We start from the raw sequence: 24,306 nt of genomic DNA, 5'->3' as shown, positions 1-24,306 counted from the left end.
GGTATTTTGATCAGGACTGTGTTCAGTCCCAGGGCAGCCATACACAACACAAGAAGACCCTGCAGCATCCACACCACCTCCACAGTGTCTGACCTGCAGCTGACAGTGACCTCTGACCTCCCAGAAAACATTATGTGACATCAGCCGTTATAGAAAATGTGAGCAGCAGCTTTCATGTGTGGACAAAGTGGAGACACCAGAATAAAGCTCCCCACGAAGCTCCCCTTCCCCTCACACGGGCCAAAAACACGCTAGTTTAACTTTCACTTTCGTTGACAACCTCAGCGGGTCAGTTCTACCCAGCAACAAGTCGCCCTGAATTCTCATTGGCTGGACGGGCCATGTGACGTCAGAGCCCCTTCCCATCTTGTGGAGCAGCAAACAGGAGCTCAGTCCAGACGGGTCTGCAACCTTAACTGCTCTAAGAGCCATTTGGTTCCGTTTCCCACAGAAAAGAAAACACCGGGAGCCGCAAAACCCTTCTGACATTCAAAATGAAGATAACACTGCATATATTGTTTTTTACCTTTATGTTATGTATAAACAAACCATAGTGTGTTGCTTTCATGTAACCAATGGACTGCTACAGAGAAAATGAAGTGACATTTCTGAATGCAACAAAAACATTTTGAAAAAGACGCTGGGTTCAAGGTTACTTTTAAATAAAATACGCAATGTCTATTTTAGTCCATCTTGTATTTAACGAACTTAAATGATCCATTGGCAGCAAACCAAAAATGCCGTCGTCTTTTGTGCCTTCATCCTTTTACTGGAGCGTCCAGTCAGCTGTCAACCTGAATAACAAATGGACTATTTCACTGAACAATGAAAAAATAGGAATATATGCAAAATAGTAGATTATTAAAATATTTCTCTTACTTGGTTAATGTGATTTTAGTTCCTGAACCTCAGCGAACAGCGTCTGCATGTCATCTTTTTGACATTTTTACACACTGTTGTCCCATTTTTGGGAGTATTTTAATTTATTATACATCAATACAACCCTTACATCCTAAATCTTAATAATATGTATAGATTCATGCCTTTACTAATGAAATAAATTGCCTTCAGAGCACATGAACACAAATGAAATCACCTTTTTTGTATCAAAATACATATACAATCTGGCAGAAATATATACAGAAAGGAACAATTTGCATAATAAATACATTTCCACTGATTTCCCTGGGGGGGAAAATTTGATTCGCGGGTTTCCGGGAGACACGCGAGTGAAATTACCGTAATGACACCATGTTGGCTGTAAAGCGCAACGTCTCAGCTTTCAGAAACCGTTGGAATTTTTCCGAAAGCACAAACTGTGGCGGAATTACGGTAATCCAGAGCCGGTGGGCCCGTTAGGTCTTAGACTTAGATTTAAACTTCTTTAGAGAGTTAAAATAGTCATGATTTAGTTTTCAAAGCCACAGGGAGCCGCAGCAGAGGGATTAAAGAGCCACATGCGGCTCCGGAGCCGCGGGTTGCCGACTCTGGACGGAGAAACACAAGAACCATGAATCCCTCAATGATTCAGATGATCAAGATGAAGACTCTGGTTTTTCTGGCTCTGATGTTCCTGCAGGACGCGACGGCTCGTGAGTTAAGATGTTATTTTAAATCGGTTGATCGTAAAGAAAAAAAAAAGCTCCGTGTCTTTATGTAGTGTTTCTGTGAATTACTCGATGTTTTGATCGTTTTTTTTAATGTTTGATTTCAGGACTTCTTTGCAGATTATAGAAATGTTAAAAAGCTATAAACTCATAATCTTAAAGGTCACGTGAGGACATTCAGTCTGTTCATCTCATTATAATCCCTAATAATACTTTCTGTCAGAGGGAAGGTGTGTGTCTAAAAAGAGCTGTTGGAAACTGTGTTTATCTTTGTTTTTAGCTATTATTTGAGACATTATCTTAATCGATATTGTCAGGATCATTAATCGATACTGTCTGGTCGATCTAAATGTTAAAATGGCAGCAGAACTACGACGCGCCAAACTCTCCAACACACACTCAGATTAATAAATAAAGAACAGTAACGATCATAAAAACAAGAGTTTCTTGTCCAAAACTTTGAATAGTTCACTTTTCAGTCTTTAATCTTTAAACTGTTCATTACTGTTTAATATAGACCTTAAAACTGTAAGTTTAGAAATTATGTAAATCTACATTTTTAGTTTTTCTTCATTGATTAACACATTTTCAGTCTCAGATCACGTTAATATAGTTAATTTGGATTGTGTACACTTAATTATGTCCTTCTTACAGTGACTCACTCTCTGAAGTATTTCTTCACTGCCTCTTCTGGAGTCACAAACTTCCCAGAGTTTGTGATTGTTGGGTTGGTTGATGATGTTCAGATGTTTCACTACGACAGTGAGACCAAGAGAGCAGAAGCCAAACAGGACTGGATGAGCAGAGTCACAGAGGATGATCCTCAGTACTGGGAGAGGGAGACTGGGTACCATCAGGGTTCCCAGCAGGCCCTCAAAGTCAACATTGACACTGCAAAGCAGCGCTTCAACCAAACTGGAGGTTTGTTTATTTTTCACTTTCTACTGATGAAACATTATTTATATTTTCATCCTGTATTTTAGTGAACAGGTGTAACCACACACACACACACACACACACACACACACACACACACACACACACACACACACACACACACCCCAGTCTGTCAGCAGTGTTTTATTCACAGAGATTAAACTGTCTGATGGAGCCTTTTCTTGGCTTTATATTTTAATATTTATTGGATGTATTTACTCACATATGTTTATTGTGTTTCTACATTTCGTTGCTGCCGTACCTCATTACCTTATATTTAGATTTTTATATTTATTTGCTCTCTATGTAGTCTTTACATTTATTTTATTTTCATACATGTCTTTTCCTAATGTCCTAAAGTCAGCAGACTATCAGATATATGCATCACGTGCACTCTGAGACAACATTTAATCGTTCTTTCACTGCTGAAACCAGAACAGAACACAATGAAACACTAATATTTTATGGTGCAATATAAACTGAGCTTTACACTGAGAGAGCAGCTTTAATGGTTATGACTGTGTTTTAGAAAATGTCCTTTTCAGGTGTTAATTAAATGAAAGTCGTCCCACTTTACCTCCCGTTACACTAATCACTAATCATGCACCCCCACTTTTACCTGTGATCAGACCCCCATGCCTCAGTGTGTCTGTGCCACAATAAACATCTATTCTGAAACAATTAGTCAAGTAATCAATTAGCTGATCAACAGAAAATTAATTGACAACATTTTTAATCATCCAATCATTTAAGTCTTTTATTTATTATTTTATTTATTTATTACTTATTTAACTTATTTAATGCAGAATGTTTTCTAGCACCAGTTTCTCAATAAGAGAAAAAGCCGGCTCTTTGAAGTGAACGATGGGAGCCGGCTCCTGATTGGGAGCCGATGCGATCGGGATGTTTGTTTTTCTCGTCTTTTCTCTGTTAAAGCTGCACGTGATTGGTCAAGATGTGTGGTGGTGTCTGTGTGTCCAAACTGAGCGGGAGGGAGGGGGGCACAGCGCAGTGAGCACACGAACTGGAGTGAGGTGGAGAGATGAGAGTGTGAGAGAGTATTGCTGCATAGTCAGACTGCAGCAGGACAGGTGAGAAAAATGAGCGACAGAAAATGGTGTAAAATTTGGACACATTTTAATACACTTGATAGTTGGAGGGCAGAGTGCAGACTTTGCAAAATTCAAGTTTCATATCGGGCAGACTCCACAAACAACCTGCACAGACAAGTGTGTGTACTGTTCACCATCAATTCAGTTAGAGGAGGAAAGACAAGCAAGGGAAGCTGCTGTTAATGAAGGTGCCAGTGTGTCTACTGCTCCTACATTATCTACAGTATCATCCAGGACAACAACACAGCCACCAAGATCTACAGCCCTGAGCTCTATGAGCCAGTAAAACTAAATAATTTAGAATCAATAAAGCAATATAAATAATACATATTCTATATAATGTGTTTTTTACATTAGTAATTCATTTTACACATAATTTGGCAATAAATGTATTGAAGCAACAAAAATATCTGAGGAGCCACTTGGGAGCAGAAAGAGCCGAAATTCCCATCACTACTTTGCTGCTTTTCTCTGTTTATTATCACTTTAAATTAAATACTGTTCAGTGTTGGTCGGACAAAAGAAGCTGTTTGAAGGTTTCACCTGAAGCTCTTGGTGCTCATGAAGGCTTTTTTCACCTTTTTTCAGTGATCTCACTCTGTTTAATGATGTCTCTCTCTCTCTCTCTCTCTCTCTCTCTCTCTCTCTCTCTCTCTCTCTCTCTCCCTCTCTCTCTCTCTCTCTCTCTCTCTCTCTCAGGTGTCCACATTGCCCAGAGGATGTACGGCTGTCAGTGGGATGATCAGACGGGAAAAACCAACGGTTTCAGTCAGGATGGTTATGATGGAGAAGACTTCATAGTATTTGACCTGAAGACAGAGACATGGATCGCTCCAACACCAGAGGCTGTCATCACCAAACACAAGTGGGACAATAACAAACCCGGGATAGTACAGTATAAAAACTACCTGACCCAGATTTGTCCTGACTGGCTGAAGAAGTACGTAGATTATGGGAGCAGCTCTCTGCTGAGAACAGGTAGAGTCTCATGACCTGATGTGGATTCATGGACACAGTAATGTTAATATGTCTTCTTTGTGTCTTCTCAACAGTTATATGAACAAAATACACCCACTTTGTGTCACATTTATCTTTCTGTCATGTTCTCGCTCCTCTTCATCTCTCTGCCTCCTACTTTACCACAGTTTCTGTCACTTTCTCTCCCACGCTTAAAATAAATAATGTTATGTAGATAGTAACAGTAATATTTCTGCTATATAATATTAATGATTAGATTAACCTACATAATTAGTTTTTAAGGAAACTCCTTTCTTTCTACGTACAAAATGGCCGCCAAGATGTCAACAGCTGCTCAGGGCCGAACGTTCAAATCCTCTTCAACTTCCTCCACTTTGAAAGGTTATAGCTTCGTCATACTTTCAGCCAGAGACTCCATTCAACTTTTAAACAGACCACAAGACCTTCAGCTGTTACAGTATAATTTAGCTTTTTTACATATATTTTGCAGTTTTGACAATATCACAGTTTTAGTTTTATGCCGTTTTCGCTCCTTTTCAGATTTTATAATGGGTGTGTATTGCGCTGCCTAGAGTGGGTGACATCATCTCTAGAGTGCAGAGGAGCAGGAAAATCAAGTGAAAATGTTGTCTTAATCTCACTCTCACGACCACGGTGTGCCACTCAGACTCACCATTTATGCACCAAAACGTAGAAAAAATCGTGCCCGTCGCAGTGATGTGGCCATGGAAACAAAAAACTTACACAGCTGCCTCCGTGAGCCTCGAAGCGTCAGGAGAGCCAACCAACTGCCTCATTGACTGCCATGTTAACTGAGAGCACAAACTTCAGGAGGGAGGCAGAAACAAACACTTTTCTAACCTGCTCCAGCTCTCTCAATTTAGAAGTTAGAGACATTAAACTACATGTACGTGTTCAGCAGACCCTCTTCTCTCCACTGGTCCACACATTAAAGCTGTGACAGTCACTGTTTTTAGCTAAAACCTGGATTTTCAGAGGTGTGTCACAGCTGAAATGTCAATGAAAAGAGCTGTGTGAGCCCAGAGTGACTCAGCAGGCACCATCACCATGGCAACCTGACAGCTGATTGACAGGCACGTGGTGCATTCAGAGGCACTAGGAATTCGCAGCACCCAAATCATGGAACCTTAAACCATGAATTACAGTTACAAAAAGCAGCAATGCAGTGTGGCGTCAGCTATTCAGCTGGCAGCATTCACACTGCAGTGTCTTCAGGAACTGCACATTTTCTAGTTTTGTTTAATTCATGACAATAAAGATGAAATATAAAGTAAATTTCTGGCAGGCAAGACAATTTTGTTTTAAATAACATTTTTAGTATAAACATGTATGTATATTTAAATTATTTTACATTTAAAGTCAGACACTGTGTCCAAATATATACAAGGCGTATCAACAGTTTTGCATCGTCGTAGTGCAACAGTTACACATGATACAGAAATCTAACAGTTTTGTACAACAGAAAATAAATGAGTTATCATCATGTTTATACAAGAGAGATGAACAATAGAGATTTATCAATAACTCCTCACAGTTTAACTTCACACAGTAACAATTAGAGTGACAGGAGCTGACTGATAAATATCATTTTTTCACCATCTATCATTAATATATACTAATTGATTTGAATAAAGATTATCATATTTTCTTTGTAAACCAACTTCTCACCAGTGAAGTGTTATTTGGTTTTGGCTTTTCTTTGTCAGACCATCTAAAAGCAGCACAAATATCTACTATATAAACATCTATGCTCAATACTGAGGAGGAATTCTATATTGATTGATTAAAAAGTCATATCTGTTCATGGACACACTTTATTTGCCACATTGCCTATTTACACCTGGCTGCAAATAGCATCTGCTAAATATTAATATATAGTACATACTAATAGCGTATAAACTGTCTTTCTCTTTACTCCCAGACCGTCCCAAAGTGTCTCTCCTCCAGAAGTCTCCCTCCTCTCCAGTCACCTGCCACGCTACAGGTTTCTACCCTAACGCAGCCATGATGTTCTGGAGGAAAGGTGGAGAGGAGCATCATGAGGGCGTGACCCTCGGAGAGATCCTCCCCAACAACGATGGATCCTTCCAGACGAGCGTTGACCTGAAAGCACCAGGAGCATCTGAAGACTGGGGGAGCTACGAATGTGTGTTTCAGCTCTCTGGTGTTGAGGACATCGTCACCAAACTGGACAAAGCAGTGATCGAGACCAACGAAGGTAAGACTGGAATCAGAAGTGATGGAGGTGGGAAACAGCCATTATTTTATTGTAACAGCCTGCAGGTCATGTTTTTTGTCTGTTGGGTGAGAAATTTTGTTTTCCTTTTCCTTGTTTTGTTGACAGTTTCCTAGATCAGTATTCAGCCAATGAACCTGCCCACCATCAGCAAGTCCCCAAAAACTTGTTTTATATATATTTTTTTATTTAAACTCTAGTTTTTAAAGTGCATTTAAGGAGTTATAATTGTTTTTGCCTGTTTAATAATCTGAATGTATGTATTTATCAGTCAGAATAAAGTTGGTTGATTGTGGTGATAGTCATAAAGTATCAGTGTTAAAAGCTCTCCTTGTGCCAAAAACCAACATGTGGGACAGAAACCATCATAAACAGAAACAAAGACAACAAAACTACACACTACAAACTACAAACTACACTGCAAACCAGCACAGATACAGTTATTACACAGAGACAAGAAGGGATAAAGATTTAGATCAAGAATAAGAACAGCAGCAGGAAACACATATAGTGTCTGTAAACAAGATTTGGGTCTGGTTGGGAAATGGATGTTTTTCTCTCCTAACCTGCTTCATCTGTACAGGCTGTGATTTGTTTGTTGTTTTCTGCTCAACAGAGAAGCCCCTTGACAAGACCACCATCATCATCATCATCATTGCTGCAGTGGCTGTTCTGGCTGTCATCATTGCTTTGGCTGGATTCTTCATCTATAAAAAGAAGAACGGTGAGAAACCAAAACTGAAACTGTGTCTCCATTTTTCCAGTGCTCTGAATTTAGACTTCAATCCAAACAATAATAAGGTCTCAGAGCCACAGTCATTATAACATGACTATAGCATGATGATGTCAGGGAGAGATGACAGGAAAAGAACTATTGTAAGATCGAACCAAATGATAGAAAAGATTTATATATCAGTCTGAGTGCATAGAAGAGGACATCATCACTGAGAAGAAAGTGACAAAGTGTGGCATTTCTACTTGTAACAACATAAAACATTTGTCTTTTCCTTTTATTTCAGCCAAACGCCCTCCATCTCGTAAGTAAAACTTCTTTTTATTCTATTTTCACTGAGCGGACATGCAGTCTGTAGATTAAGAAGGATTTCTGGATATTGTGGGGAATGATATGCAACAAAAAACACATTCTGGAAACCATAATTTGTTTGTCTGTGTTCATTAAAAGAAGTTAATGAACTAGTCTGAGGGAGTTTATCCGATTCACTTACGCTAGAGTTTTCACCAGATGGCGTGGCGAGGCCTCAAATTTCTGTTTCGCCATGAAACAGGAAGTGGTTGCTAATTAGGCTCTTCATGGTCCAATCAGGACCAAACTTTGCTGGATAGGTTGTTTTTAAATAGAATTAGAAGTATATTCACTTCTCCAGGCACCACCACACCACTGGGTCTAGTAGAACTAGTGTTGATTTATTTAATTGGTTTTTGTAGATTTAAAGACTTCATCTGGCACTTCTCCTGCAGGAACTTTGCCGAGCAGATCAGGTACATATCTCTCTATTTGTCCCTCTGACTGTCTCTACATAAATCTTATCATATCCATTTTTGTCCTTAACTTGTTCAAATGATTTTGTATTTTGTTCTCTTCAGACTCACAGGTTTCTTCAAGTAGTGCTGAGGATTCTTCCACAGACGGTGTAAACAGCAACACGCCATTGGTGACCAAAGAACAAAGTAATGGATCACAGCCCAACGCTGTTCTGGGGAGCTAAATGGACCGTGTAAATGGTGAATGATTCAAATACAAGGAGGGATGACCTCACTGTTGATAAAAATAATGTGTGCAAAAATCTAAGACTGTATTTATAAATTTATAGAGATGTATGAGGATAGAAAATCATCAGCAAACATACATATAGACTCAAACACTCATTCACTCTTTCACTCACTTTAAGATGAAGATAATCCTTTATTGATCCCTATGGGGGAAATTCAGGTGTTGCAACAGTCAATGAACAGGTATCCAACATTAAAAATACAAAATTAAAAGCACAATAGATAAAAGTAACACGTTAAAAAGAAAGTGTCAATTTATGGCAAAGATGTCATATATAAGTAGCAGCAGGTTTGAGAATAGTGCAAATGTGAAAGCATCGATGTAGTGCAGTGTGACAAAAATAAAAACAGTACAGTGGGATATTACTGTCAACCATAACTACTGCTATAGTAATAATGATAATAATATACTATAATATGGCAATAGTAATAATAATAAAGATATTGACAGTTCTAATAACAACCATATTAATGATAGTTCAATATGACATAATAAAGTTTACTATAGTGTAATGCAAACATATACTAGTATAGTTGATTTTCATTCAGACAGATAAAAACACAAATGAATAAATAAACCAAAGTACAAAGAAGATTAAACTCTGGAGAGGATGTGGTGAGCAGATAAACCACAGTCAGGTATTTTGGTCATGTAATGCTAAAAGTGTCTTCTAGGAATCTTCTATTAGAAAACTGTTAGATATTTTTGGGATCTCTCTGAACAAAAACCCACTGGTTCTACTGCAGGAGAGCGAAGACTCAAACTTGTTCCCAGTAATAAGGGTAGCAATAATTAAACAAATTACAAGGGACTGGTTAAAAGATGACAACTTAATCAACTCTATATGAAATGAAATACATATACTATCTCTGGGCTATCTAGGGCTGTCTCGCTGGATGTGATGATTAAGACAAAATAGGATTTTAGTTGTACTGATGTTTCTCTCTTTGTATGTTCGAATAAACAAACATGAATGAGTGAATATATGCTAATACATGTGTACACATAGACACACTGTGTGCTATTTTATTCTCTATTTCACCTTTTTTCTCTCTCTGTTTTGTGTTTTTGATCAATAATCCTTGATATATTCTGTAACTCCAGAATCACAATGGTATTTTAAGGGAAAAGTAAGTGTGTGCCTTGTATTCTTTTGTGGTGTTAAATTTAAAATATATATATTTAGATAATAAAACATGTGTCAGTGTGGTAAATTAAACGTGCCTGCTCATCTGAGATCACACAGGAACGTGAATAAATCCTGGTTTTTCACACAAACACCAAGTGAAGTGGCTCCAAGTGCAGATGTTCAGATATCAAATGAAAAAGTTCACAAAGGATGAAACCAGTTGAGCAAACTTGTGGCACAACTGAAGCAGAAGTTCATCTTTTTACTTGACATGAAGTCACGCTGATGATTACTGAGTCCTTTCTATCTGTCAGTACTTGTGTTTCCCAGTAGTCTGGTTTATAAAAGGATTAAGAATATAATTAGAACTAGCTCATCAGAAAAATAAATGAATCTGTACACATCATATTTAGAAACTTTTACATTTGGTGACATTTTGTGTTCGAAATGAAAAGGAAATTTGTTACTGTGAGTATATTCTGTACTGAGTGACTATTATATATTGAATATTCTCTCCCCTGCTGTTTTTTCTTTATTTTGAAGACTATTTACTCTGGTTGTTGTGTGATCTGCTCTTGGCATCAATAATCTGTGTGAGTGGAGGAGAGGGAGGGAGACTTTGTGATTTCCTTTGATGAATCTGAAAAGCCTAAATGTACTTGATCATTCATTTGGAGATCAGTTATACAACAATCTGTACTAATACACTTAAATAGAGAACAGATATTGATCACAGCATTTATATATTTATTATATTAAGTTCTTTACTGACAGATTTCTCTTCAATCATGTTTTAATATGTTAAGTTTTCACTCCTCTGTCATAGCAAACATATACATTATATATTTAGACTTTCAGCAGTGGAACTTAAATAAGTACATTCAAATACTTAAGAGTCATTTTGAGGAGCTCGTACTTTTACTATGAGTTTTTCCATTTAATGTTATTTCATACTTCTACTCCACTGCAGTTCAGAGGGAAATATTCTACTTTTCACTGCACTGCATTTATTTAGCTTTCACTATAAGGCCTGCTTCAATTAATCAATACAAAATATAATAAAAAAATACATTCTGCTGTGTTATTATAGCTACCCAACCATATAGACCAGAGGTGTCAAACTCAATCAAAGGGGCCAAAACATTCAAACTTTATTGAAGAGTCTAAAAGTGAGTATTTTATATTATATATAATATAATATAATAATATATATTTTAATCAGAAATATTAAACAGCCAAACTTCAACAACTTTTCCTCAATTAAATATATAAAATGTTTAATACTTTTTAATAAATGTTTTCTTCTTTTCGTTTTTGTACTTCTCCTCATGTTTTGTCTCATAGTGCCGTCTTATATTTATATTCTTGAATTACGGCCACATCAGCTCCACAAACAAGACACACAGGTTTACCTCCGACATCGACAAACAGGTAAAACTTTTCCTCCCACCTGCTTTGAAAGTCCCTGTTTTCAAAGTTTGGCCGTTTATTTTGGGGCTTGTACAGTTTCAGCTCTACTCCAAGTGTCGCTATAAAGGTGCTGAGACGCATTGATCCGCTGATCGGTGAGTCATCGTACCTGCGGGAGGAGGGGCTGCTGCACGGGTCTGGACTGGCGCGGCAGCTGTTCGGTGCATTGTGGGATTTGTAGTATGAGAGGTGGGAGTGCTGTTTACCGACGGGTCATTGTTAATAGTCACTAGAGAAGGGATTTATGGCTCTTTGAAGGTAGCCGGATCTTCAGGAGCCGTTCCTTTCAAAGAGCCGTTCAAAAGACTGGATCGTTGTTATATTTATTTATTCTGTAGAAGTCAACAAGTTTTTATCAAGGAAACAATCACTGGTAGCAGTTATAAGATAAGATTTGGATCAGAATAATTCAAACTTACACATCCCACCAATATATACTCTATTGGTGGGAATTATTCTGAAATATTGATTATACTTTCATTTGGCTTGTGTTTTCATTGTAATCATTCCACAAGGTGGCGCCAAACCAACATGCTTTGACAGTGAGATCACTATTTTGATCACTATTATGAACCTTTGTGGCACAATAAAAACTACACAAGCTGCAGATAACTTCCATGCAAAACAACTTTACTGTAGAACATTTTAACAATACAGAAAAAAAACATGAAAATCATAAATAAGAATAAAGATATATAAATGTATCTAAAAAATATAAATAAAACGTAGGACATGATAAAAATGTGAATGCAAAATTGTACTACCCTACCTGGTGTGTGTTCACCTGAACTACTTTACAAACAGGGGCTCAGCTCCTTGACTCGAATCCACATCAGAAAAATGGAAACAATAACAAAGTGTAAACAATAAGTGTGAACAAAATTAAAGACATCCCTGAAATAATAAAGCAGTTGCATCCTTTGTGGGTTCTACTGCCTCTCCTTCTGACCCTTTGGCAAATTTGAGTTAAGGAAGACAAGTGATCTAACTTGAGGCGACTTCTTCTCTCTGATAATATTTGTCCTGTCTTAGAAAATACTCTTTCGGATGGAGCCGATGTTGCCACTAAACAGAGCTTCTTCACCATGACTTTGGTAAGGCTGGGGCACACAAGGGCTTTTCCACCACATAAGGCGCTCACTGATATCTCCTCCCCTAAGTTAAGAGTTAAAAGATGTTATTAGTCGTTCACGTGAAGGCAGCGTGGACAACTCAGACTCATGGGGCACACAGGTGACACATGAAGGCATCGTGGGCAATTTGCATGTAAGAACGGCTCGCAGCTGCAAATCGCTTCTCATCGTTCACTTAAAAGAGCCGTTCAAAGGACTCGACTCGTTCACGAACGTCACGTCTCTAATAGTCACATGAAATTATCTGACAGGTCATATATAATTGTGTCGCAGGCCGGATGTTTGACATGTCTGATATAGACAGAACTTAAATCAGCCATGGTTTCCAGCTTTGTCATTAAAGTGATGTGTTCACTTTAATGCATCAATAATCATGAAATTATTGAATATCTATATATTGTTCTTGAATTGATCGTTCTGCACAATGAGCACTTTTCCTTTTACAGCCTGTTCACTGATACACATTTTACATGGATTTTATTTTACTCTATTATTCTTAATTCGATGGATACACATGACCAGATTTATTGATTATCACGATGTTCTGACAAAGTGACTCCAACAGAAAGTCAGGTGAGATCCTCAGGTGGTTTTTGTCCATTAGGAGTTCAAAGGCAGACACATAGTTTTGTCCACAGGGGCGCTGTCACACTGCTGGCTTCTCTGTGAATGTGAACTCAGCGAGAAACTTACTGATCAGCAGAAAGCAGGAAGAGTATTTCTGATAAACTCAAACCTTTTCTGAAGTGCTTCAGAAACAGCAAAGTGAAAAACAGCATCAGGTGTTCAAACATCAACAGTGGTGTTAGATTTCTGTGGTTGGGGCAGTTTTCAGCGTCCACAGCTTCAGATCAGTTCAGGAGCTTTTAGGCTGCAGGACAGAGCTGGTCTGACCTGATGTTTGTGTTTAAGAAGCTCTCTCACTCTCTTTCTCCTCTGGCTTGATTTCTTATATTTAGTATTTATTGTTTGTCACTCTGTCCTAATATGAGGCCTAATTTGTGCTGAGACCCGTGTGCAGGCCTGTACGGAAACATACTGACACATAGATAAAAATACTTTATTGGTTATGGACTTCAGTATGGACACAGAGATGTTCCCCTCCATCTCATTCAATAACCAGATGGTGTTATTGCACTCAGATGTGTTTAAAACAACAGATACTATCAGGGAGAAACTGCACTGCTGCACATCCACTGCAGGTTTGAACACTGGGGGCACCTCACCACATTTACTCACTAAAACATCAGTAAAACCACTTTGATTTGTTGTTTGTTGGTGGTATTTTGATCAGGACTGTGTTCACTCCCAGGGCAGCCATACACAACACAAGAAGACCCTGCAGCATCCACACCACCTCCACAGTGTCTGACCTGCAGCTGACAGTGACCTCTGACCTCCCAGAAAACATTACGTGGCATCAGCCGTTATAGAAAATGTGAGCAGCAGCTTTCATGTGTGGACAAAGTGGAGACACCAGAATAAAGCTCCCCACGAAGCTCCCCTTCCCCTCACACGGGCCAAAAACACGCTAGTTTAACTTTCACTTTCGTTGACAACCTCGGCGGGTCAGTTCTACCCAGCAACACGTCGTCCTGAATTCTCATTGGCTGGACGGGCCATGTGACGTCACATTTCCCCTCTTGTGGAGCAGCAAACAGGAGCTCAGTTCAGTTTGTGTTCGTCTGGACGGAGAAACACAAGAACCATGAATCCCTCAATGATTCAGATGATCAAGATGAAGACTCTGGTTTTTCTGGCTCTGATGTTCCTGCAGGACGCGACGGCTCGTGAGTTAAGATGTTATTTTAAATCGGTTGATCGTAAAGAAAAAAAAAAGCTCCGTGTCTTTATGTAGTGTTTCTGTGAATTACTCGATGTTTTGATCGTTTTTTTCTTTAAATGTTTAATTTCAGGACTTTGCAGATTACAGAAATGTTAAAAAGCTATAAACTCATAATCTTAAAGGTCACGTGAGGACATTCAGTCAGTTCATCTCATTATAATCCCTAATAATACTTTCTGTCAGGGGGAAGGTGTGTTTCTAAAAAGAGCTGTTGGAAATTGTGTTTATCTTTGTTTTTAGCTATTATTTGAGACATTATCTTAATCGATATTGTCAGGATCATTAATCGATACTGTCTGGTCGATCTAAATGTTAAAATGGCAGCAGAACTACGACGCGCCAAACTCTCCAACACACACTCAGATTAATAAATAAAGAACAGTAACGATCATAAAAACAAGAGTTTCTTGTCCAAAACTTTGAATAGTTCACTTTTCAGTCTTTAATCTTTAAACTGTTCATTACTGTTTAATATAGACCTTAAAACTGTAAGTTTAGAAATTATGTAAATCTACATTTTTAGTTTTTATTCATTAATTAACACATTTTCAGTCTCAGAACACGTTAAAATAGTTAATTTGGATTGTGTACACTTAATTATGTCCACACAGAAAACACACATGTACATAAATATTAAGTTCGTGTCGTATTGCTGGCTTGTTTGACCTCCATATATTTTCTTAAATAATATAATAATTAGAAATATTTCAGTCCATTCCCCAGAAAACTGCTCAGTTAGTTAGTTATTACACTTACTGCATGTTTGCTGTCCAGAAGAGCTAACAGATAAATGTGCCTCCAATATACCTGCCGATGTTATTTAGCTGCAGATTTATTGTTTTCGGTGCAGATTTCAGCCGATAAGCAACAAAAAAGTAGAGAAAAGTCCGTTTTAAGGAGGAAACAGTGTCTCTGTTACATGTTTGTCCACCAGAGGGCGCTGATTATTCTGAAGCTGTGAAATGTCCTGCTCAGTCTTCATCTTGGTCACAGAGAACAACTGTGATCCATCTGTACCAAGTTTGTTAGTGTTTTATCTTCATGTATAAATATACTGTGGACTAATACATCACATTTATAATCCCCCAAATATTGATATCAGTTGTCAGCCTCACAGCTCCAGCATTGGTTGGTTTCCACAGGGAGCAGATTTATTCCTGGACAGATTTGTGAAACAATTTCAGTGTGAAAAGTGAAGAATTGTTAAAGTGCAGCTTAGAAATGTGATGTGAGTCCATTCAGAGAGCCGAGGACGGCGGAGGATTCAGAGACGGACTCACAGACATCTGCAGAAAGTCTGTTGATCCTTTTTAAAGATTCAGGACTAAAAGTGATAAACATCATTTCATCATGGTAGAATTTAAAAAAGGATATTAGAGTTAATCAGAAATCTTCTTTTACTCCAGAATATGGACACAAATATTAAACTGTAGAGAATGACCACATGAGGGACAACGAAAATAAATATATAATAAGAATAAATAGATGATTATTACTTTAAAAATAATTAAACTTAAATATAGCTAAAGATATATGAAAGTGAGGAACGTGATATAATTTAACCAAAAAAAGTTTTAATCTGTTAAATGTAGGAAATGAAACTAGACTGAGAAGCAATGTGAATATTTTGGTCAGAGGTTTGAGGATTATGAGGAGTGTGAGCTGCTAATAAATCCTGCTGAAGAATAAAATCCTCCACTGACTGGAAACTAAGAGACAACAATAGTTTATATTTATATTTTTGTGTTTTACAAACTGCTTCCTTAAAGTCAGGAACATGACTGCATGACTTTAAATATTGAAATGAAATATTTAAAATATAAATGAATATATAACTAAATATTTTAAATCTTTATTTTTTTGTTTTTATCGTCAGAACATTGATTGTTAAGGTGTCTTGAATAAACTGTGGTTCTTTTTGATTCTCTGTGGGGAAATAAAATTGTTACATGATGAAAATAAAACTGATATTATCACATTAATGTTTTCTTACAGTGACTCACTCTCTGAAGTATTTCTTCACTGCCTCTTCTGGAGTCCCAAACTTCCCAGAGTTTGTGATTGTTGGGTTGGTTGATGATGTTCAGATGTATCACTACGACAGTGAGACCAAGAGAGTAGAACCCAAACAGGACTGGATGAGCAAAGCCACAGCAGACAGAGCTGATTACTGGGAGTGGCAGACTCAGCTCTGTCAGGGTACCCATCAGACCTTCAAAGGCAACATTGACATTGCAAAGCAGCGCTTCAACCAAACTGGAGGTTTGTTTATTTTTCACTTTCTACTGATGAAACATTATTTATATTTTCATCTTGTATTTTAGTGAACAGGTGTAACCACACACACACACACACACACACACACACACACACACACACACACACACACACAGTCTGTCAGCAGTGTTTTATTCACATATATTAAAGTGTCTGATGGAGCCTTTTCTTGGCTTTATATTTTAATATTTACTGGATATATTTACTCACATATCTTTATTGTGTTTCTACGTTTCGTTGCTGCCGTACCTCATTACCTTATATTTAGATTTTTATATTTATTTGCTCTCTATGTAGTCTTGACATTTATTTTATTTTCATACATGTCTTTTCCTAATGTCCATCTTTGTGTAACGGCTTGAACAACCAGAGTGATAATAAACATCACTGTAAAGAGGACTCAGGTCCCCGAATGAGAGCAGCAGCATGTTTTAATAAAGCAGGCTGACAGGACAACAGCCGAATGTCTCGTTCAGATCAGAGGTTGTAAAGATGTAAAATCAGAGCCAGGTTCACCTGACGGCCGACATGTTGACACTGTGGTGAACTGTAAACACCGTGGCGCAGTAGAAGAAGCTCACAGCAGCTTTATCTTCACAGGAAACTCAGTGGCCTCGATGTTGGTCAACACATTTTAGAGCTCTTGTATAAAAAAATACTGTTGGGAGTTTTAACTTTTCACCTTCCTGCCTGGTGCCGTCGCCTCAACTGTAGATCTGAGAATGAACTATCTAGGAAAGTGTCAATGACAGAGAAATAGTGGGCAAAACCCAAAAGCCGTCGACTGAACTCTTGACAGAGAGGACGAGGAAGAAAGCGAGGAGGAGGAGGAGTCCTGGCAGACACCTCCCATCCTCTCCTCAGACAGTTGGAGCTCCTGAGCTCTGGGAGGAGCTCTAAAGCCCCTCTGGCAGCTAAACATGTATTTAAGGAGTGTTTCTATCCCAAGTGCCATCAACGTCCTATTCTATTCTATTCTATTCTATTCTATAGACTAGAACTACAGATTAGATCAGCTCTACTTGGCCTCAGTGCACAGGCGCCTGAGCCGTGGAGCAGGTGGAGCAGCTGCACCTCCACCTTTTTGATCGGACAACTTTGCTGTTTTTAAATATTTCAGCAAGCGTGGATCAAACCTAGTCATGTCGGTCGGTGTCGTGTGCAGCATGTGAACTAAAGATTACACTTCCTGTCCCGACCGAAGCCGTTTTCTCTCCAGTTTTCCCACTCGGTCGATGCCCACAGGAGACGGTCTGTGTCTCCTGTCTGTCCGTCAGACATCTGAAATACTGCGCTCGGTTTAGCTGTGGGCTGCAGGAGGTGGAGCAGGATGCTAAAGTACGCTGCAGCTGTGATTTGGTGTTTTTAACAAACGCAGCTGCTTTTATTTCATGTAAAATCACTAACTAACTAATGTCAGATAGGAGGAGATGTAAAGAGTAGCTGTTAATCATTTATTTCTGCTCACACACACGGTGTGTATGAGGGGTTTGGCTCGTACTCTTAAGGTTATTTAAGGGTTCAGAGTTGATGTTCAGGGTTCAGGGTCACTTTCCAAGATTTCTGTGGATTAGAAAGTGAAGTTCACATGATGTAGAATCGGGTCACGAACACAACTAAAGCCTGGTTTTGAGGTCGAAATGTGTCCAGACGAGTTCAGTAGCTTTGCAGTTTGTCTCATCAGACTATCAGATATATGCATCACGTGCACTCTGAGACAAACATTAATCGTTCTTTCACTGCTGAAACCAGAACAGAACACAATGAAACACTAATATTTTATGGTGCAGATCTCCTCCATCTCTCTCTCCCCCCCTCTGTCTCTCTCTTCTCCCCCCTCTCTTCTCTCTCTCTCTCTCTATCCCTCTCTCTCTCTCTCTCTCTCTATGCTCTCTCTCCCACTCTCCCTCTCCTCTCTCTCTCGTCCTCGTCTCTCTCCTCTCTCTCCCCCTCTCTCTCTCTCCTCTCTCTCCCCCCCACTCTCTCTCTCTCCCTCTCTCCCCCCCCCTCTCTCTCTCTCTCTCTCTCCCTCTCCTCTCCCCTCTCTCTCTCTCCCTCTCTCTCCCCCCCCTCTCTCTCTCTCTCCCTCTCTCCCCCCCCTCTCCTCTCTCCCTCTCTCTCCCTCTCCCTCTCCCTCTCTCTCTCTCCCTCTCTCTCCTCTCTCTCTCCCCCCTCTCTCTCTCTCTTCTCCCCCCTCTCTCTTCTCTCTCTCTCTATCTCCCTCTCTCTCTCTCTCTCTCTATTCTCTCTCTCCCCCTCTCCCTCTTTTCTCTCCCTCTCTCTCCTCCCTCTTTCTCCCCCCCCCCTCTCTCTCTCTCTCCCTCTCTCTCTCTCCCTCTCTCTCTCTCTCTCTCTCTCTCCCTCTCTCTCTCCCCCCTCTCTCTCTCTCCCTCTCTCTCCCCCCCCCCTCTCTCTCTCTCTCCCTCTCTCCCCCCCCCTCTCTCTCTCTCCCTCTCTCTCCTCTCCCTCTCTCTCTCTCCCTCTCTCTCCCTCTCCCTCTCTCTCTCCTCTCTCTCTCCCTCTCTCTCTCTCTCTCTCTCTCTCTCTTTCTCTCTCTCTCTCTCCCCTCTCTCCCCCCCCTCTCTCTCTCTCCCCTCTCTCTCCCCCCCTCTCTCTCTCTCCTCCTCTCTCTCTCTCTTTCTCTCTCTCTCTCTCTCTTTCTCTCTCTCTCTCTCTCTCTCTCTCTCTCTCTCTCTCTCTCTCTCTCTCTCAGGTGTCCACATTGTCCAGAAGATGGATGGCTGTCAGTGGGATGATCAGACTGGAAAAACCAACGGTTTCAGTCAGTACAGTTTATGATGGAGAAGACTTCGTAGCATTTGACCTGAAGACAGAGACATGGATCGCTCCAACACCAGAGGCTGTCCATCACCAAACACAAGTGGGACAATGACAAAGCCTACACAGCACAGACAAAAGACTACCTGACCCAGATTTGTCCTGACTGGCTGAAGAAGCACGTAGATTATGGGAGGAGCTCTCTGCTGAGAACAGGTAGAGTCTCATGACCTGATGTGGATTCATGGACACAGTAATGTTAATATGTCTTCTTTGTGTCTTCTCAACAATTATATGACAAAATACACCCACTTTGTGTCACATTTATCTTTCTGTCATGTTCTCGCTCCTCTTCATCTCTCTGCCACCTACTTTACCTCAGTTTCTGTCACTTTCTCTCCCACACTTAAAATAAATAATGTTATGTAGATAGTAACAGTAATATTTCTGCTATATAATATTAATGATTAGATTAACCTACATAATTAGTTTTTAAGGAAACTCCTTTCTTTCTACGTACAAAATGGCCGCCAAGATGTCAACAGCTGCTCAGGGCCGAACGTTCAAATCCTCTTCAACTTCCTCCACTTTGAAAGGTTATAGCTTCGTCATACTTTCATCCAGAGACTCCATTCAACTTTTAAACAGGCCACAAGACCTTCAGCTGTCACAGTATAATTGAGCTTTTTTTATGTATTTTATGGTTTTGACAATACCGCAGTTTTAGTTTTATGCCGTTTTCGCTCCTTTTCAGATTTTATAATGGGTGTGTATTGCGCTGCCTAGAGTGGGTGACATCATCGCTAGAGTGCAGAGGAGCAGGAAAATCAAGTGAAAATGTTGTCTTTATCTCACTCTCACGACCACAGTGTGTCACTCAGACTCACCATTTATGCACCAAAACGTAGGAAAAATTGTGCCCGTCGCAGTGATGTGGCCACAGAAACTAATACATACACAGCTGCCTCCAAGAGCCTCGAAGCGTCAGGAGAGCCAACCAACTGCCTCATTGACTGCCATGTTAACTGAGAGCACAAACTTCAGGAGGGAGGCAGAAACAAACACTTTTCTAACCTGCTCCAGCTCTCTCAATTTAGAAGTTAGAGACATTAAACTACATGTACGTGTTCAGCAGACCCTCTTCTCTCCACTGGTCCACACATTAAAGCTGTGACAGTCACTGTTTTTAGCTAAAACCTGGATTTTCAGAGGTGTGTCACAGCTGAAATGTCAATGAAAAGAGCTGTGTGAGCCCAGAGTGACTCAGCAGGCACCATCACCATGGCAACCTGACAGCTGATTGACAGGCACGTGGTGCATTCAGAGGCAGTAGGAATTCCCAGCACCCAAATCATGGAACCTTAAACCATGAATTACAGTTACAAAAAGCAGCAATGCAGTGTGGCATCAGTTATTCAGCAGGCAGCATTCACACTGCAGTTTCTTCAGGAACTGCACATTTTCTAGTTTTGTTTAATTCATGACAATAAAGAAAATTTCTGGCAGGCAAGACAATTTTGTTTTAAATAACATTTTTAGTATAAACATGTATGTATATTTAAATTATTTTACATTTAAAGTCAGACACTGTGTCCAAATATATACATGAGGCGTATCAACAGTTTTGCATCGTCGTAGTGCAACAGTTACACATGATACAGAAATCTAACAGTTTTGTACAACAGAAAATAAATGAGTTAGATCGTGTTTATACAAGAAAGATGAACAATACAGATTTATCAATAACTCCTCACAGTTTAACTTCACACAGTAACAATTAGAGTGACAGGAGCTGACTGATAAATATCATTTTTTCACCATCTATCATTAATATATACTAATTGATTTGAATAAAGATTATCATATTTTCTTTGTAAACCAACTTCTCACCAGTGAAGTGTTATTTGGTTTCAGCTTTTCTTTGTCAGACCATCTAAAAGCAGCACAAATATCTACTATATAAACATCTATGCTCAATACTGAGGAGGAATTCTATATTGATTGATTAAAAAGTCATATCTGTTCATGGACACACTTTATTTGCCACATTGCCTATTTACACCTGGCTACAAATAGCATCTGCTAAATATTAATATATAGTACATACTAATAGTGTATAAACTGTCTTTCTCTTTACTCCCAGACCGTCCCAAAGTGTCTCTCCTCCAGAAGTCTCCCTCCTCTCCAGTCACCTGCCACGCTACAGGTTTCTACCCTAACGCAGCCATGATGTTCTGGAGGAAAGGTGGAGAGGAGCATCATGAGGGCGTGACCCTCGGAGAGATCCTCCCCAACAACGATGGATCCTTCCAGACGAGCGTTGACCTGAAAGCACCAGGAGCATCTGAAGACTGGGGGAGCTACGAATGTGTGTTTCAGCTCTCTGGTGTCGAGGACATCGTCACCAAACTGGACAAAGCAGTGATCGAGACCAACGAAGGTAAGACAGGAATCAGAAGTGATGGAGGTGGGAAACAGACATTATTTTATTGTAACAGTCCTGCAGGTCATGTTTTTTGTCTGTTGGGTGAGAAATTTTGTTCATCTGTACAGGCTGTGATTTATTTGTTGTTTTCTGCTCAACAGAGAAGCCCCTTGTCACGACCATCATCATCATTGCTGCAGTGGCTGTTCTGGCTGTCGTCATTGCTTTGGCTGGATTCTTCATCTATAAAAAGAAGAACGGTGAGAAACCAAAACTGAAACTGTGTCTCCATTTTTTCAGTGCTCTGAATTTAGACTTTTTTTTTTACTCATCTTCAATCCAAACAATAATAAGGTCTCAGAGCCACAGTCAATATAACATGACTATAGCATGATGATGTCAGGGAGAGATGACAGGAAAAGAACTATTGTAAGATCGAACCAAATGATAGAAAAGATTTATATATCAGTCTGAGTGCATAGAAGAGGACATCATCACTGAGAAGAAAGTGACAAAGTGTGGCATTTCTACTTGTAACAACATAAAACATTTGTCTTTTCCTTTTATTTCAGCCAAACGCCCCCCATCTCGTAAGTAAAACTTCTTTTTATTCTATTTTCACTGAGCGGACATGCAGTCTGTTTGCAAAAACACAGTGTCACTTCAGAGCAGGGTGTGAAATAATAACGGGGTTCTGATCTTACAGCTGTGAGCAACCCTGAGGTCCTGGAGGAGCTGAATCCAGGAGCCTAAATGATGACAAAAACACCACCCTGCACACAGTAAGTTTCTTCATGTGGGACATAGACTTCACAGCTGCTGTGGAACAAACACCATCAACTATGTGCAAAAGAACTTAATCTGATTGTTTCTTTGTTGGCTGTGAAACTTCTGACACACTGTTAAGAAAATGTTTGACTTTCATTGATTTTCCTCAACAAAGTTAAATCTGTTTTATATGAGCTGAAGTGAGATTATTAAGAGAGAGGGATCAGTAGAGTAGAAGCATAATAGTATAATTATTAAGTATAATTAAAAACTCAAATATTAGGCTTCAGAAAAAAGGTCACAGCAATTTATTATATATTATATGTTGTATTTCATATGCATAGTGGGTCAATATATATTTTACAAAGTTTACACTTAAATAACTGAATAATTGATATTTATTTAGTCTAAATGGTTCTTTAATTTAACTTTGAACCCTCCAAATGTTTATGGTAAATTAATTTGTTTTCTATTTTCTGCATTTTTCTTTTTTCTTTTAGGTTTGTGAATAAATTGTGCACTGAAGAGAGGAGTGGTGGCATCACATTCTCCTCCATAAACTGGGAATTCATTGGTTATTCTTCATTCATATCACAAACTGAATCAGTGTTGAGAATTGAAAATTGACATAAATGGTGACATTAAATGATTTTGATCATTTAGTCCCAAATCACAAAGTGGAATTTGCTTTGATAAAATGTTCGCTTAAATGTTTGTAAACCAAATGAGCATCATTTATATTTTTTTTTTACCTGGAGAGAAGTAAAACAGGATATTCAAAACAATGAAATAATCACATTATGAATGCATAAATAATTTAGATATGTGTGTGTTAATCTAAAACAAATCTAAATAACAGTTTGATACTTCTGGTGTTTGGGATTTTCTCTTATAAACAATGTTGGTAATACAAATGTATAATATATTTTTCACACACACACACACACACACACACACACACGCACACACACATGCACACACATTCCCGTTTTCATACATGGCAACATGATATGTACCTCAAGAAAATAGATATTTATCTCTAGTATTTATACTGAGAAAGTCATTCTTTGGTTCTCAGGTTGTATTAAATCACTGAAGCTAAATACTGGAAATCAATTGGCAACATCTAATAATATACCACATAAATCTGCCTAATTTGCCTGTAGGTGGGATGTAAATGGTTGTCTGTGTCCCTCCTGGTGATAAACAGTACAAATCTCACCCAGTGCACGACTGGAAACAGGAAATAGTATCTTAATGGAATTTCCAAAAAATGTACTACATCATGACAATGTATTGCTTCTCCAACAGTGACAGGTTGTATCAGTGTTGCCCTCCCAAATTCACACACACAATTTATTTTCCAGATGTGTAAATAGTTTGCTTGTTTTGAAACATGATTATATCTTCATTTTTGGTTAGATTCTGAAAGGGTTGTCAGTTTTTAAATGTTCAGCACACTGATTGAAATGTTTTTGAAACTATGTTACTCATAAAAAATTAAAGGAACATATATTCAGTTCATGTTTGAATGGCCTGAAGTGTAAAGACAGTGCCTCTATGCCTATTTATGCCCATTCAAAAGGTGTCCGTTCCTTTATTTTTTTAAGTAATGTACTTTCCTGCTACTCTTTAGGGGACAAGGGACATTTTTTTTTCTTAGAAAGTGAACAGCGATGCTTAAAATCACTTCTTGTGCTGGATTGAGTGGATGAATTCCAAATGAAGTTAGCTTGTTATTTCATTCCTTTTACTGTACTTTCTGCTTTTCAATAATAAAGTCCCCATGTTCCAAGTT

The 24,306-nt window shown here is 38.9% G+C and overlaps 2 protein-coding genes and 1 long non-coding RNA gene across 3 annotated transcripts; all 3 read left to right on the top strand.

The window, feature by feature from the left end:
* Window positions 1-1,480: 1,480 nt before the first annotated feature.
* LOC139215916 (major histocompatibility complex class I-related gene protein-like) lies at window positions 1,481-24,303 on the top strand. Its single transcript, XM_070846955.1, has 8 exons — window positions 1,481-1,592; window positions 2,262-2,528; window positions 4,355-4,633; window positions 6,576-6,872; window positions 7,507-7,614; window positions 7,910-7,927; window positions 22,447-22,522; window positions 23,009-24,303. The coding sequence occupies exons 1-7, from the start codon at window positions 1,511-1,513 to the stop codon at window positions 22,491-22,493; spliced, it is 1,098 nt and encodes a 365-aa protein (XP_070703056.1). The 5' UTR covers window positions 1,481-1,510; the 3' UTR covers window positions 22,494-22,522; window positions 23,009-24,303.
* LOC139215928 (uncharacterized) lies at window positions 8,338-10,158 on the top strand. The gene is made up of 2 exons (XR_011585532.1): window positions 8,338-8,390; window positions 8,496-10,158. It is a non-coding gene; the product is annotated as an uncharacterized lncRNA (long non-coding RNA).
* LOC139215924 (class I histocompatibility antigen, F10 alpha chain-like) lies at window positions 14,072-19,545 on the top strand. Its single transcript, XM_070846964.1, is given in 5 exon segments — window positions 14,072-14,204; window positions 16,256-16,522; window positions 19,251-19,330; window positions 19,332-19,403; window positions 19,405-19,545. Coding segments are annotated over 5 exon segments (642 nt in total). The 5' UTR covers window positions 14,072-14,122.
* Window positions 24,304-24,306: the final 3 nt, after the last annotated feature.

This window comes from Pempheris klunzingeri, chromosome 16 (assembly GCF_042242105.1).
Source record: "Pempheris klunzingeri isolate RE-2024b chromosome 16, fPemKlu1.hap1, whole genome shotgun sequence".
Classification (NCBI taxonomy): Eukaryota; Metazoa; Chordata; class Actinopteri; order Acropomatiformes; family Pempheridae; genus Pempheris; species Pempheris klunzingeri.
The sequence above is the reverse complement of the archived record's forward strand: the minus strand, read 5'-3'. Positions and strand labels throughout refer to the sequence as shown.

Bases quoted from the DNA above. Each gene is read 5' to 3' on its own strand.
- LOC139215916 (XM_070846955.1), top strand. From the start codon at position 1,511: ATGAATCCCTCAATGATTCAGATGATCAAGATGAAGACTCTGGTTTTT. The intron at 1,593-2,261 runs GTGAGTTAAGAT...TCCTTCTTACAG, and splicing joins CCTGCAGGACGCGACGGCTC to TGACTCACTCTCTGAAGTAT. The intron at 4,634-6,575 runs GTAGAGTCTCAT...CTTTACTCCCAG, and splicing joins CAGCTCTCTGCTGAGAACAG to ACCGTCCCAAAGTGTCTCTC.